This window comes from Diabrotica undecimpunctata, chromosome 5 (genome assembly GCF_040954645.1).
Source record: "Diabrotica undecimpunctata isolate CICGRU chromosome 5, icDiaUnde3, whole genome shotgun sequence".
NCBI classification, from domain to species: domain Eukaryota; kingdom Metazoa; phylum Arthropoda; class Insecta; order Coleoptera; family Chrysomelidae; genus Diabrotica; species Diabrotica undecimpunctata.
Window position 1 is genome coordinate 108,068,447 of NC_092807.1, and position 14,198 is coordinate 108,082,644.

Below are 14,198 nucleotides of genomic sequence, written 5' to 3' on the forward strand. Positions count from 1 at the left end.
TTGGTTTAAAAAGATTTATATTTAAATCAATAATTGTTACACATAACTATCAAATTGTTTCAATTTAGTATTTAATCAGGGGACTTCTTGATAGTACAATAAATAAATACGTCAGTTTAAAACAAAAACGTTTTATTTTAACATATGGTTGAAATGCAAATTACATAAAATAAATAAACACTTTAGTTCAACAAATTATCGAAAGGGTGACAGGGGGAGTGTGTGTGTGTGTGAGAGAGAGAGTGACAGAAGGAAAGAATGAGAGAAAAAGGAAGAGTGTGTAGGAAAAAGAAAAAGTGAGTGAGAGAAAAAAGAGTGGGTGTGATAAAAAAAGAGTAAGTGGGAGAAAGAAAGATTGAGTGGGAGAAAGGAAGAGTGAATGAGAGACAGAAAGAGTGAATGAGAGAAAGAAAGACTGAGTGAGAGAAAGAAAGAGTGAGTGAGGGAGAGACTGAAAAAGAGAGAGAGAACTTATTACATATAAAATATGATATACGGGAATGTAAGGACTGCAAGGTAACAGCTAGTAAGACTGTTAGCAACAACTTTGTGCAACAAGTTACTTATGCTAGACATCATGTTGAGAATTCATTCCCAGTGAACCTTCTGAACATAATTATTTTTGGTATCATAAAAGTCAAAACGAAAGATCTAACAGAGGTTTTAACAAATAACCAACCAACGATGTACTGCTCTGTAACATATATACCAGTCTTAACAAATATAATTTAACATGTGTTAAATGTGTTAAACACAAAAATGTGTTCTACATTTTCACGTAAAAAAATAAAAATAAAAATTTTGTTAAAAAAATTTTTTTAGTGGACCACCTTTATTTCCTAGGGGTATGAAAAATACATGACAACTTATTCTCAGACATACCGGACACACATATAAAATTTCATAAAAATCAGTCGTGCTGTTTCGGAGGAGTATGGTAACTATCACTTTGAGATATATTGACATAATTCTCGTGTCAAAGTGTTAGTTACCATACTCCTCCGAAACAGCTAGACAGATTTTTATGAAATTTTAAACTAATTATAATTTTATTATTCAAATATTACCGCGCTCTATCGAGCAGATTAGCTGGAACGTTAGCCACAGACACTTCTGTCATCTTTTATTTAAAAGCCTGTAATGTTTTATTTGTGGTTAGGAATGTTCAACATTGTGATATAGTGACATAAAATGTCGATTCTTTATCTATCTATCTATCTATAGCCCAAAATCTATTCATGTGTTGAATATAGGCCTCTCCCATTTGTCTCCATTTATCTCTGTCTTCTGTTTGTCTGTTCCACATTGGACCTGAGCTTTGCTCAATGTCATCTTTCCATCTCATTTGCGGTCGACCTCTTGACCTTTTTGCAGTATATGGTCCCCAGCGGCCAATTTCTTTATTCCATCTTCCATCCTGATATCTTTCGTTATGCCCAGCCCATTTCCATTTTAATTTCAATGCATGTTCGACAGCGTCTGTTGTTTCGGTTTTACATCTTATCCACTCGTTCCTCTTTTTATCTCTCAACGATATTCCCAACATTTGTCTTTCCATAGCTCTTTGAGTTTTCTCAAAGAAACTCATAGAATTTAGAAACTCATTTAATTTCAGTTAAAATCTGTGTAAATAATGTAAATGGAACCTATTTTAATAAATCTTTAATTTCAGGAACTCATTTGTGTTATTAATCATAAAAATAAATCGTTTTTATATTTCAATAACCCAAAGGGACGGAAAACGGTATTATGTGATAATTTTTGGTACATGACTATCAAAACAGATGGTACCTGTGTGCGCTAACCACTGAAGTGGTAAAGATTTTGGAGACACCTTTCGAGTTTGAATTTGTATCAGCCCGAGTTGACTGAAGAGGTGGGGACACCGAAATAACAGTTATATCACTGTATTAATACCAATCTTAACGTAAAAGGTTTAACTCAATTGAATTTCTGCTCCAACGCCAAATATTTGGCTTTCAATATATATATATATATATATATATATATTTATTTATTTATTTATTTATTTACACTTATTTATTTATTTATTGAAATATAGAAATATTTCCTTTCAATACTTTGAGATATACAGAAAATGTTCACTTAAATCGGGATATATCTGATGTCACAATAATTCTAATAATGCCACTGGCTGTGAACTGTGAACTAGAAACACATTTTCTATAAATTAAACGTCATATAAAAAGGACGGAGTCGCCAATTTCGGGCGCATGTTTAAATTTTATCTATTTTGGCACGGGAATGTGTCCTAGTGGTGGTCCTTTGATCTAGAATTTATTAGGCTTCGCGTGCTCCAGTAAGTGTGTGATTCACAAAGGACTATACACTAAAGAATTATTCATGCTATCTCTCAGGAAGTCTTGTATACGAACCAGAAGGAAAGAAGTTGTAAAAAGTATTTCAGCACATAGGATATTTCATATTCACGAACTACAAAACTCACTATTTTTACTGGTTTTTGAGTCAAGTTTGAACAGCATATACGAAAGCAATATTTCTGGAAATCTTGGGTAGTTTTATATGGAATGACAAATTCGAGATTTCGTGAGTTGTTTTCAATTGCAGATAACTGGGACACTACAATAATTTAAAAGTGATTTGGGGTCGAATTAATTGTCTTAAAAGAACATTTCTTCAATTATGTTTTAATTCAACGAGAAATTTTCAATGAACTTTTGATTCTATTTTAGAAAACTCACGTACATATTTATATTTTTCAATATTTTTACGGAATTGGTAGTCTTGAACGTCTAGCTAGAAGATAAGATGAACGAGGGGACGTTTAAAAAAGATGGTACTGCAGGCGGTACAGTATATAAAAGGCTATTGCACCGTTTGTCCAGTAAACTAACGACGCCATCTAGGAAAGAAATTTGAACTACCACAATTTGACATTTTAATCATATTTTGTTCTTCGAACGATACGTTTAATAATTCTGTATTAATTACATATTAATATAATTAATAATAAATTTTAATAATATTTTTAAGGTACGATTTATTACAAAATAATTTAAAGTTTTATGTTAGTTTAGATTTAAAATTCAAGCGCAACTAGGAAAGAACATATAAACTAACAGATATAATAAATAAAAATTATCTGACATATAAAATATTCATTTGACAAATAAAGAACCGACTAAAAAGTTATCTCGAAAATAAATTGTGTTTATTGTAGTTCGTTATTATGTTGTAGATTATCTCGAAATAAAAAACATAATCTAAATATTGTAGTTTAGTCTATGTTATAGACATGGATATTAAAAGATTTAATGAAATCGGAGAGTATGATCAGTATGATGTTTAATGTTAATAAACTTAGTGCGAGAATATAATGTTTGATGCAGAATTGAACATTTTAACTTGTGTAAAAATAAAGACTTTTTTAAAAGGTTAAGATTAAATAAACCGACAGTGATCGATGTTCTGAGAAAATATTGTAAATAGTTGTTAATAACTGATTATAAAAGTAGATGTATACATATTTTCATTTACTTAGTTTAGGAATTCAATATTTTGCCCATATTCAAAATATGCCCATAGTACCTAGGTTGTCGGATTCTTTTAATAATTATAAAATACATGCAAATGTATATAAAAAAGACTCAAAGTAAGTATACTACAAAATATCCAGAGTTGTAACTTTTTCTTTATAATTAAAATATTAAATAATTTTTAATACCTTTACCCCTGTTGCTGAGAGTTACATCCATCGCCTAGAAAGCATTCCACTGTCAGATTCAAACTACAAAAAAGAACTAAATATACTCAGACAAATAGCAGTCAACAACGGATATGATCACAACATCATCAACAAACTCATCCACAAAAAACGCCTTAAGACCCTGCGGGAGACTGCGTTCCCCAGAGACCTTACCACCAAACCCAACTATGTTTCACTCCCTTTCTATCATGAAAGTCTTTCTGGAGATATTCGAAATCTCATCCAACGTTCGGTTGAAAACACCCATGTTTCTTTCAAAGTACCCAACAATTTGGGACAACATATTTCTAATTCCAAAGATCCTATCAATTATATGAACCGGAGTGGAGTATATAGACTTAAATGTTCAGATTGCAATGCCACCTACATAGGTAGAACATGCAGATCTCTTTCTTCACGCTCTCTAGAGCACACAACAAGAGAAAATACTTCCACTTTCTCTCAACATCTCAAAGAACACAACCACACCCTCAATATTCCAGAAGACGTTTCACTTATCCACTTATCCACTTATCCACTTATCCACTTATTCACTTATCCACAATATCTCCCAAAAAAATTTCCTCAAATTAGATTTATACAAAGATCTTGAAATTCTTAAAGAAAAACAAAAAAGCCCAAATTGTGTTAATCGTCATGTTTCATTCAATCGAGATTTTCTCCCTCTCCATCGCCAACTATTCTCCTAACCCACATCCCCAATTTACTTCTACAATTAAAATTTATATTCATTATTAGTTCACCTAATACTCATCTTCCTTAGTTCACTCTAAAAACCTTTCTTCCAATACATCTTACTTTCCATCTATCCCACTCTTTTCTTTTCAACCCAAACTTCATGTCTTAATCACTATAACCAATACTTTCCATGCTTCTATTTCGACACTTCCAAATTCAGATCAGATCACCCGTCATCCACCACCCATTCCATATTATTAAATTCTTATTTTACTTCTCTACACAATTCCCTCAGGGTTTGGCTTCGGTTCTCTGGGGACCTCAGCCTTCCGTAGTCTATCCGTTTATCACAATTTTCTCAAAAACACCTTAATTTTCATTCTCTTTACTCAAATTTAACAGAGCCACCTACAACAATTTCATTTTACTATTATAGTCAATATAGACCAATAGTTCATTCAACTTACCAACTTATAACCTAATCTTTTATTTTCTCTATGTACCTAGTGTTGCTTTATAACATATAGGGCCTTTTCTCAAGTTGAGTACTTTACGACCAATATATTACAAAACCACTTCCAACCATCAAATTTTGTCCATTTCATATACTTGTCAACACACAAAATATAACTACATCACTCAGTTTGTCAACACCCAATCAGATATTTATATTCATGAACTTGCAACTCAAAAAGTTTTACATTTTCCAGGTACCAAATGTTGTTTTTTGACATACAGGGCCTAATATAATTGAGTTATAAGTCAATTTTTACATGAACTTTATATCATAATAGTTTTATTTCATTCATTGAATAACATTCTCACATATTAAATATATTAATTCCTACACTTTTTCAAGAACCCAACTTTCCACCTGTGTCTAGTTTCCATTTTCCAGGTACCAAATGTTATTAAAACATAAAGGGCCTTATATTAGAATCTTTTCATCACACCACTTGACACTGTATAGTTGGTTGCCTAACTATAATCACATAATTTTCTCACCACATTTTCATTTCACATACATAATTTATAACAATAACATTGAGGGTTGATACTGTTATAATTTTATTTTATTTCAACTTTCACAATTTTAAACAACGTTGGCTTCTGTCTTAAATAGACATATACAGTTACACTGACTGCTCTGTCATAACTTCCGTCATAACCTGCCAAGATTGTCATTTCAATCAGTTGCTTTAATAAAGTCCTCGTAGACATACCGTCTCAGGACTTGCAACTTAATGTAGAGTCATATGTCGCTATGTTACCAATCCAACGGTAACTTTACCATCTTATTTGTAAATTAGACATAATGTAAACTAAATTTCATTTAATAATTTTTAGGGTTTTTACCCACATATTTAGTGGCTACATCCATGTATTAACTAGTAAGTATTAACCACATTTTACATTAACCTTAGTCAAAACTTAAATTATTTCATGTTCTTTTTAATTAAGTGGTTAAATACTTCTTTTAGGACACTGATGATGGAATACTTATTCCGAAAACGTTTTGTCAATTCAACATAGCCCAACTGGGTTTTTTATATACCTTTTTATAAAGGATTTTATTCAAAAATTTTTTTATTGACAAATACTTCTCTATAGATAGTCATCTGTAGGCGCTGGGTTTTCATTTCCATTCAATCCAAGGTTGGGTTCAATATACGTTGTACTAATTAAAAACGTTGGAAACTCAAGCATGAATCGCCCATAGCGTCAGTGAGTGCTAGATTCTCTGTGCACCGGGACTCCTTTAAGTCTAACTATAAAAACACAAGGCAGACACACAACCACTAAACTTGAATTACACTGGCCTCTAGAATAGATAAAACGAAAATAGTTGCGTCCGATTCTTTCCGAATTTAGTCGAGCAACACACGCATTGTACTCCACATCGCTATGCTACCGAATCGACAGAAATGTATAAAGGCACTACGCATACGAGAAGTTGCTTGCAAACTCAGTCAATATTAGGTGCCATAATAACGTACATACTTAGAACGCAGTGAGAATAAAACCGGAGTTATATTCTAGCTACGCAGAAAATACAATTTGTCCTTTGTGTAATTGTAGGGCTTACTTAAACCCATGTCCCGTATCAGATTAACATTATAACATTAAAAGACACATTAAAAGTTATATTTGTAAATTAAAAAACATGAAATTTAGTTATGTAACTATTTATTTATTTTTTTTTTAGTTCAGATTCAAACTCCCAAAAAGTAAGATTAAGGTGTGCTTGCCGTTTTCCTTCCTTATCATTTCTTAAACCATAGATAAACGATAAAGGTGTTGGTGTATTTGTATATTTTTTAGAGTTGGTAGAAACTCTCTTTTCTTTTTTGTTATAGGTCTGGCTGTGAATACTGTTCTTACAAAATGTCTTGTCTGTCATTGTGCTTACTGTTTTGCGAGATAGAAGTTTTGCCTAAAATAGATAATTTGTATATAATAACTGGGATACTTTTTTTTACTAAAAGAAAACAACCCACTTAACTCTATGATTAACCAACATTTTTTACATTACTGTCCTAGGTATTTCCAATATTTCACCTTACTGGTGCATTTCACATTACTGTTGATCAGTTAAAGGATCGTTCGTTATGACAATCTTTTTTATTTCTTATATATTATCTATATATATTATATATTATCTATTATCAAGATGGCCGCTGTCGAAGACGTACGGCCAATTGATGGTGAAAACTTGGAAATAAATTTTAAATGCTGCGCTAAAAAAGAGTGTAAAATAGTTGTGTGTAAATATTGTTATAGTGTTTTTCACTCTAGCTGTGCAAAAAGATGTGGATTTGAAACATGTGAGAGAAATATCATAATATGCTGTGACAAAAAAGGCGGTGATACCAAAACAAACGAGATGTCAACTACAGAAGAATTATCCAAACTGAGATTAGAAAATGACCTCTTAAAAAGACTAATTATGGAAATGGAAGACAAAAATGTTGTATTAAAAGAAAACAATAATTTATTGCGCCAAAAAGTAAGTTATCTAGAGCAAAAAACCGCAAAAAAAACTGAATACGAAAGTGTAAATAAACAAGATCAGATAATGGAACACTCTGTTGATAAAAAATTCTCAAGGTCGGTACCACCTCGTACACAAAATAGATCATTCACAGAAGTAGTAGCTCAAACGTCAAAAAGTTTAAGTAGTTCCTCTGAACAGAAGACAAGTGACAACATTAATGTCAACCTCAAAAATAAACAAACAACTGAGGTTAATGAGCAAATAAAAAAACATAAAATAACTGAGGAGAACAGCGATAGTGACTCAGATGGGTTCCAAAAAGTTATACACAGGAGACATCGGTACATAACTAAAAAAAATATAGGAACGGCAGTAAGCGATGACGATAGCACAAGTGGTTTTGCAGGGGAAAAGAAAAAAGTGTGGCTATACTTGTATAGAGTGAAGAGAACAACAAAACAAGAGGAGATATGTAAATTTCTAATAGAAAAGAGGAAAATGCAACAAGAGTCTATTATGGTAAAGGAATTGTCAAGTCAAGAAAATATGTTGAAGAGATTTGTTGTATCGGCTCCCTTTGAATATAAGGATGACATGTATAAACCAGAGTTTTGGCCTAATGGTGTTGGCATAAAAAGGTTCCAGATGCATCGTCATAAGGATTTTCTAGATAACCGAGGTGGAAATTTTTCATAGGAGAAAATAGAGAGCACAAGACACATCAACACAAGGAAATTGAAATACAAAACACAGTCACACGAGCAAAGAATATAAGTATCATCCACCAGAACCTCCAATCCATAGGAAATTGTATTGATGAAATAGAAGAACTTCTAACAAACAACAGTGACTGTAAAATATTGTGCACAACAGAACATTGGAAAACTAAAGAAGAATTAAGTGAATATGGAATTAACAATTTTGTGCTGACAGCTAGTCATTGTAGAAATAATGTGAACGAACATGGAGGAACAGCTATATATCTTAGTAAAGACATCATTGGCCAGGAAAGAAAGGATATACAAGAGTTATCAGTAGATAGGGTAATAGAGTGTGCTGTATGCGAAGCTAATGTAGGTAATAACAAACTCATTATAGCATCAGTTTACAGACCATCAGGTAGCGATCTGGCAGTTTTTTTAAACAAATTTGATATTATACTGGGAAGAATTATGATAGAAAACACAATTATAATTATAGGGGGAGATTTCAATATCGATCTTAAGAATAACACATTAGATAAAGTAAAATTTTGTATGTTAATTAACTCATATAATATTTGTCATGTAATTGAAGACTACACTAGAGTAACTGCCACATCTAAAACTTGTATAGATAACATACTAACAAATATGCAATCATATGTGTCAGTAGAAGTCTTGCACGCTGGAATCTCTGATCATTCTGCCCAAAAATGAACTTTTCAGGTAGAGGAAGCAGAAACGAATACTCTTGAAATGAAAAGACATTTTAGTACAAATAATATTGAAACCTTTATAAGTAAATTACATAATCATGACTGGCTTAATTTAAGTTACAAATGTGTAAATGATCAATGGAATACTTTCTTAAATCAGTTTCTGTATATATTCAATCAGTGCTTTCCTTTTAAGAAGTTAGATTCTAGGCAACGTAAAAAAGGCCTTAATAAAAGAGATGATCCAGAGATAATAGAATGTAAGACTCGTTTAGACATCTTGTTGACAATGAGCAGAGTTAACCATAAATTCTATGATTCCTATAGACAGGTAAAAAAAGAATATAATAAGAAACTAATAACAAAACGATCAAAGCTATATGAAAACAGGATGTCTGAAGCTGCCAACAAAAATAAATGCATGTGGCAAATTGTTAGTGAAATTAATGGTCAATTAAAAAGTGTAAATTCAATAAAAGTAGAGGGTAGTCCTCAAGAGATTGCTGATAAATACATGATCCACTTAAATACTGCTTTAAATAACACTTTATCTCAATTACAATACACTGAATATAAAGACAACATTGCAACTAACATAAATTCAGTGTTTGTCGCATCTGTGACAGAAACTGAAATTATGGATATAACTAAAAATTTAAAAAACAAAATGAGTTGTGGAATTGATGAAATACCCACTAAAATCCTTAAACTGTCTATAAAGGAGATAGTGAATCCTCTCACTACAATCATAAATAATTCACTAAAATCTGGTGTATTTCCTGAATGCCTGAAAACTGCCATAGTAACACCTGTTTACAAAAAGGGTGATCCTAAATTAATTAATAACTATAGACCAATTAGCCTTCTATGTTCCTTTTCAAAAATCTTAGAAATGACTATGTATAGGCGGATAACAGAATTTTTAACAAAATGTCATATTATTAGTTTAAATCAGCATGGTTATCAACAGGGAAAATCAACTCAGACTGCGATTTTTCAATTTGTCTGGGATATTTTGAAATGTACTGAGATTGGTCATATGGCTTTGGGTCTCTTTTTGGACCTATCAAAGGCATATGACTGTTTAGTGCATGACCTATTATTTGATAAATTGGAGAAATATGGTATACGTGGACCAGCATTGAACTGGTTTAAGTCCTACTTGGCAAATAGGAGACATTTAGTAAAAATACATAAAAACACTGAAATAGGCATCTCATCTGAAAGCACTATCAATATTGGAGTACCACAAGGAAGTGTGATTGGTCCTTTACTGTTTGTGATCTATATCAATGATCTTCATGGTCTAGTGGCTAATACTACTTCCAGCATAACAAATTATGCAGATGATACAAACATTTTAGTCAGTGGTGAAGACATGTCTGTTCTAAGTGTTAATGCTAGTTTAGAGTTCCAGAAAGCTAAAGACTGGTTTTCTATGAATAGGTTGGTTTTAAATCAAAATAAAACAGATCTTCTTTTGTTTAAGACAAATTATGCACATTCAGATATGCCAAACAGTATTATTGTAAATAATGACACTTTAAATATTAGCAGCAGTACCAAATTTTTAGGATTATATATTGACAGTTTTTTATGTTGGGATAAACATGTTGACCAGTTATGTATGTCTTTGAGTAAAGTGATTTACAGCTTTAGAGTTCTAAAAAAATACATGAATAGTAACTCATTAAAAACAGTGTATCATGCTAATTTTGAAGCAAAATTTAGATATGGTCTAATAAATTTTGGCCACAGTAGGGACATAAATAATGTATTTCTGGTTCAGAAAAAAATAATCAGAGTTATGTTTGACTTAAAAAGTAGGGAATCATGTAGAGGGCATTTTAGGAGTAATAATATTTTAACAGTTTACGCTGTATTTATTCAAGAATGCTTATTGTTTCTATATAAGAATAAAATACTCTTTAGGAACTTTGAGCCCAATAGTATAGTAAATACCAGGTTATATAATTATAAAATTCCAATACACAGGTTAAGTATAACAGAAAAAAACGCTCTTTATTGCTGCATCAAATTGTTTAATAAACTGCCTGACCCTATTAAGAGGGAGGAAAGATTAAGTTTGTATAAACATCAAATATTTAAATTACTGGTAGCTCTTGAGCCATATTCTGTGGAGGACTATTTGTATATGTAACGGTTAGGAATAAGTAAATAATATTTTCGTTTGTGACACTGTTTTTTTTTTTAATAATTGTATGTTCACGGAATGTATATTATTTTCTAAAAATAAAGATATTGTTATGTTATGTTATGTTATATATCTAGCTAGATAGATAGCTTTTTGGCATGCCAGAATCAACAAACACACGGCATGCTGTGCACTGGCCGTTAGTTTTACTATAAAGTTAGCATAACCATTCTTTCTCGGAAAAGGTTGCAGCAATAAATTATTTCTTGGTGTAAAACTTGCAGCAATAAATTAGCAACTAATTCCATGCAGTTCACTTTTCTAGTTGCATCGTTTTTAGCCGATATCTCGATTTTTCTGGGGGTGATTTTGTGCTAGGGAATGATGGGGTAGTTTTTGGGTTTTGATTGATATCAATGTATCAATCAACAGCAATTAATTAGCAATAAAATTGTCGCCAGGATGGACCCTGTAGCCTTTTTCTCGCCAAGATATAGCTATGGTGATGGTAGCTTTACCATAAGGTTAGCATATCCATTGTGTGTCGGAAACGGCTACAGAGATAAATTTTTTTTTCCAAGCAAATTAGCAATAAATTATGGTATTGGTCTGAATTTAGCCTTATAAAATGGATATGCTAGCTTTACCGACGTTTGATCAGCTGTAGTGCTAAATATTCGATTTTTCTTTGACTGAAACACTTCTGTCTTTCAAGTATAAGTATATAAGCTGGACGTAGCGAGTGGGTAGGATTGTTTATTGTAAGTGTTGAAGTGGACTAATTTCTTTTGGTTTAGGTATATATTCTGCTTTTATAAGCAGTATCTTCTAAATATGTTTGGAGATAATTGGTAGCAATAATATTAATCTCTATTATGCTTCTACTTTATTTATCGGTTTTCTCAATTTGGAATCCCCTATTCATATGTTCGTGATATCTTTCTTTATTAGTGGCAAGAAATCGTTATAACTTTCAATCGGTACTTCTATTTCAGTATTACAAGCATTTTTGGCTACCATATCTACTTCTTCATCACCACTAATACCTGCATGTCTTTTAACACAAATGAATTTGATATATAGTAAGGTCTCATTTTATGCGGTGGATACGTTCCAAAGAAAAGCGCATATAAAAAAAATTGATGCAATGACACAACCGTATAAAAAAATGGCCACACCTAGTCTGTAATTTGATGTAAAATCTAGGTAAACATGCAAAGAGTAATGAATCTCTACTTAAGTTTGATCCTGGAACAGACAACACATACCTAAACTCTGGAATGAAGAAAATAAGTAATAGGAAAATAAATAGGTAATAAATCCCACCACAGTAAACTTACCACCTGTAAAGCCTCTGCTCTATACGTCCATACGCTATGATGATACGATCTGTCAATATGGTCCTCTACATCAGCCTCACACTGACATTCAACCTCAGCGTAGGTTTTAGTCTGATCATTATCCATTGTAATCAAGCTGAAAAAGATCAGATAAAAGAATTATTGGTTGGTTTAAATTATTGTTTTTTAATTTCTGGAACTAAACCTTACATAAACAAGGACAATGTAGCGAATGTGATAATTACACAAAGATTGCTATTAAAACCTATTTTCCGCATATACAGAAAGCTTCCACAAGAAATATTCTATCTGGATTTAAAGAAAACAAGAAGCAAATTATAAGAGAGAAGACATTTTGGACTAACACACGGTTATGTGAACTTTTGACCATCAAGTACCCAGAGACAAAGTTAAAGTACCTTCTCAGATGGAGATCAGTCCAGTAGAAGGGTAAGGCAAAATAATCACACACTACCGGCTGCAGGGTTCCTCCTGTACACAGACCGGTAGAAGGGTAGTAAAGTCATCGTGGTATATAAAGGATTTTGGTTACGGGTTTGTTAATTATTGATCTTCACTAACCTACACTAACTTGAGAAATACTATCTACAATGACTAATTATTATTGATTCAATTCTATTCTAATATCATACGCGTATTTATACGCCTATCAAAAGTTTATGCATTTTTATGCCACTAGGAGAATATACTGACTAACGGATGCTACTAAGAGCATAATTTAACTCGAAAGAATACAAAATTTGGGCGGCAAAAAACTAAGGCGTCAGATTTGCAAAGATAAAGAAGACAAAATTGTCCAAATATGTGCGTAAATTCAGGAACATAGGATTCGCAATTAACCAAAAGATTTATTTCAATAAGTTAATCTTTACTACTAGGGAATTCAAACCTTAAACCTTTTCCGGGCAGATGAACAAGGAAATCTATTAAATATTAATAAAATAATATAAAAGATACATTTCTCAACTACTCTAAAGGTTTATATAAAAAATAAGAGGTGCCATTTCAAAATATAATATCAACAAACTCTTCCACAGGCCCTACAGTTTTCGAAAGTAAAAGATGGCATCAAGTACTGAAAAAAAACAAATCACCTCGTATTGAAGCTATACAAGGAGATCTACTGAAATAGATAGGTGACAAATATCGTAAATTATCACTTAATCTTATATATTCTGTATGTATATTTATATAACAAAATTTTAGAGGAACCCCAGGAACCAGGATCTTTATTTATCAAATTTTTGCTGCACCTGGCTGACATTCTTTACGATTTGTTTCACCCTCCTCTAATCTTTCATTCCTATCGGTGACGTTACTAATTAAAAAGTCAATCTCATCGCAGAATTATTGATTAAAAGGCACTATTCTGCATTCTTTGAAACCTGTCTTTAGGTTACTGGGGGTCATGGATTTATCAAACGGATATCCGACATATTCCGAGATTTCACACGAACAATATTAGTTAAAAATGTAGTTGTCGTTACAATCAATTGTGGCTTAATTCCATATAAACATAATATTTAATTTTGACATGCCACAAGTAAACATTTTCAGAACCTTCTCTTTTATCGCTTGGTGTTTTAACTTGATGATGCTTTCGAAATAAAACCACTAAGCTCTGATTTATACATTTGAAAAATACAACATTTTTACCTTACTTAAGTTAGGTTATTTATAAAATACTAAAGAGATGTTCACTTACTTCAGTCTATTCTTAACGTTTATCAGGTCTTCACTTAATTTTAAATATAAAATTAATCCACATCTTTGACGTGCTAGATGAAGTACATAGTTGATGTAACTAAAATATTAATAAACAGCTCAAATAAGGTAACAGTAAC

General features: G+C 31.8%; 2 protein-coding genes across 6 annotated transcripts in view; one reads left to right on the forward strand and one right to left on the reverse strand.

The window, feature by feature from the left end:
- Positions 1 to 14,198, forward strand: part of Camta (Calmodulin-binding transcription activator) — a 1,863,487-nt gene that overhangs the window by 39,006 nt on the left and 1,810,283 nt on the right. The gene's annotated exons all lie outside the window — the stretch shown is intronic.
- LOC140441675 (cilia- and flagella-associated protein 206-like) overlaps positions 6,612 to 14,198 on the reverse strand; it is a 46,748-nt gene continuing 39,161 nt past the window's right edge. The window contains exons 8-10 of one of the 2 annotated variants that reach the window (XM_072532546.1): positions 14,060 to 14,158; positions 12,334 to 12,469; positions 6,612 to 6,860 (exon numbers count right to left, since the gene is read on the reverse strand). In XM_072532546.1, coding sequence (XP_072388647.1) covers positions 6,618 to 6,860; positions 12,334 to 12,469; positions 14,060 to 14,158 — 478 coding nt within the window. In that variant the 3' untranslated portion in view covers positions 6,612 to 6,617. The remainder of the gene's footprint in view (positions 6,861 to 12,333; positions 12,470 to 14,059; positions 14,159 to 14,198) is intronic. The other variant, XM_072532547.1, reaches the window with a different exon arrangement.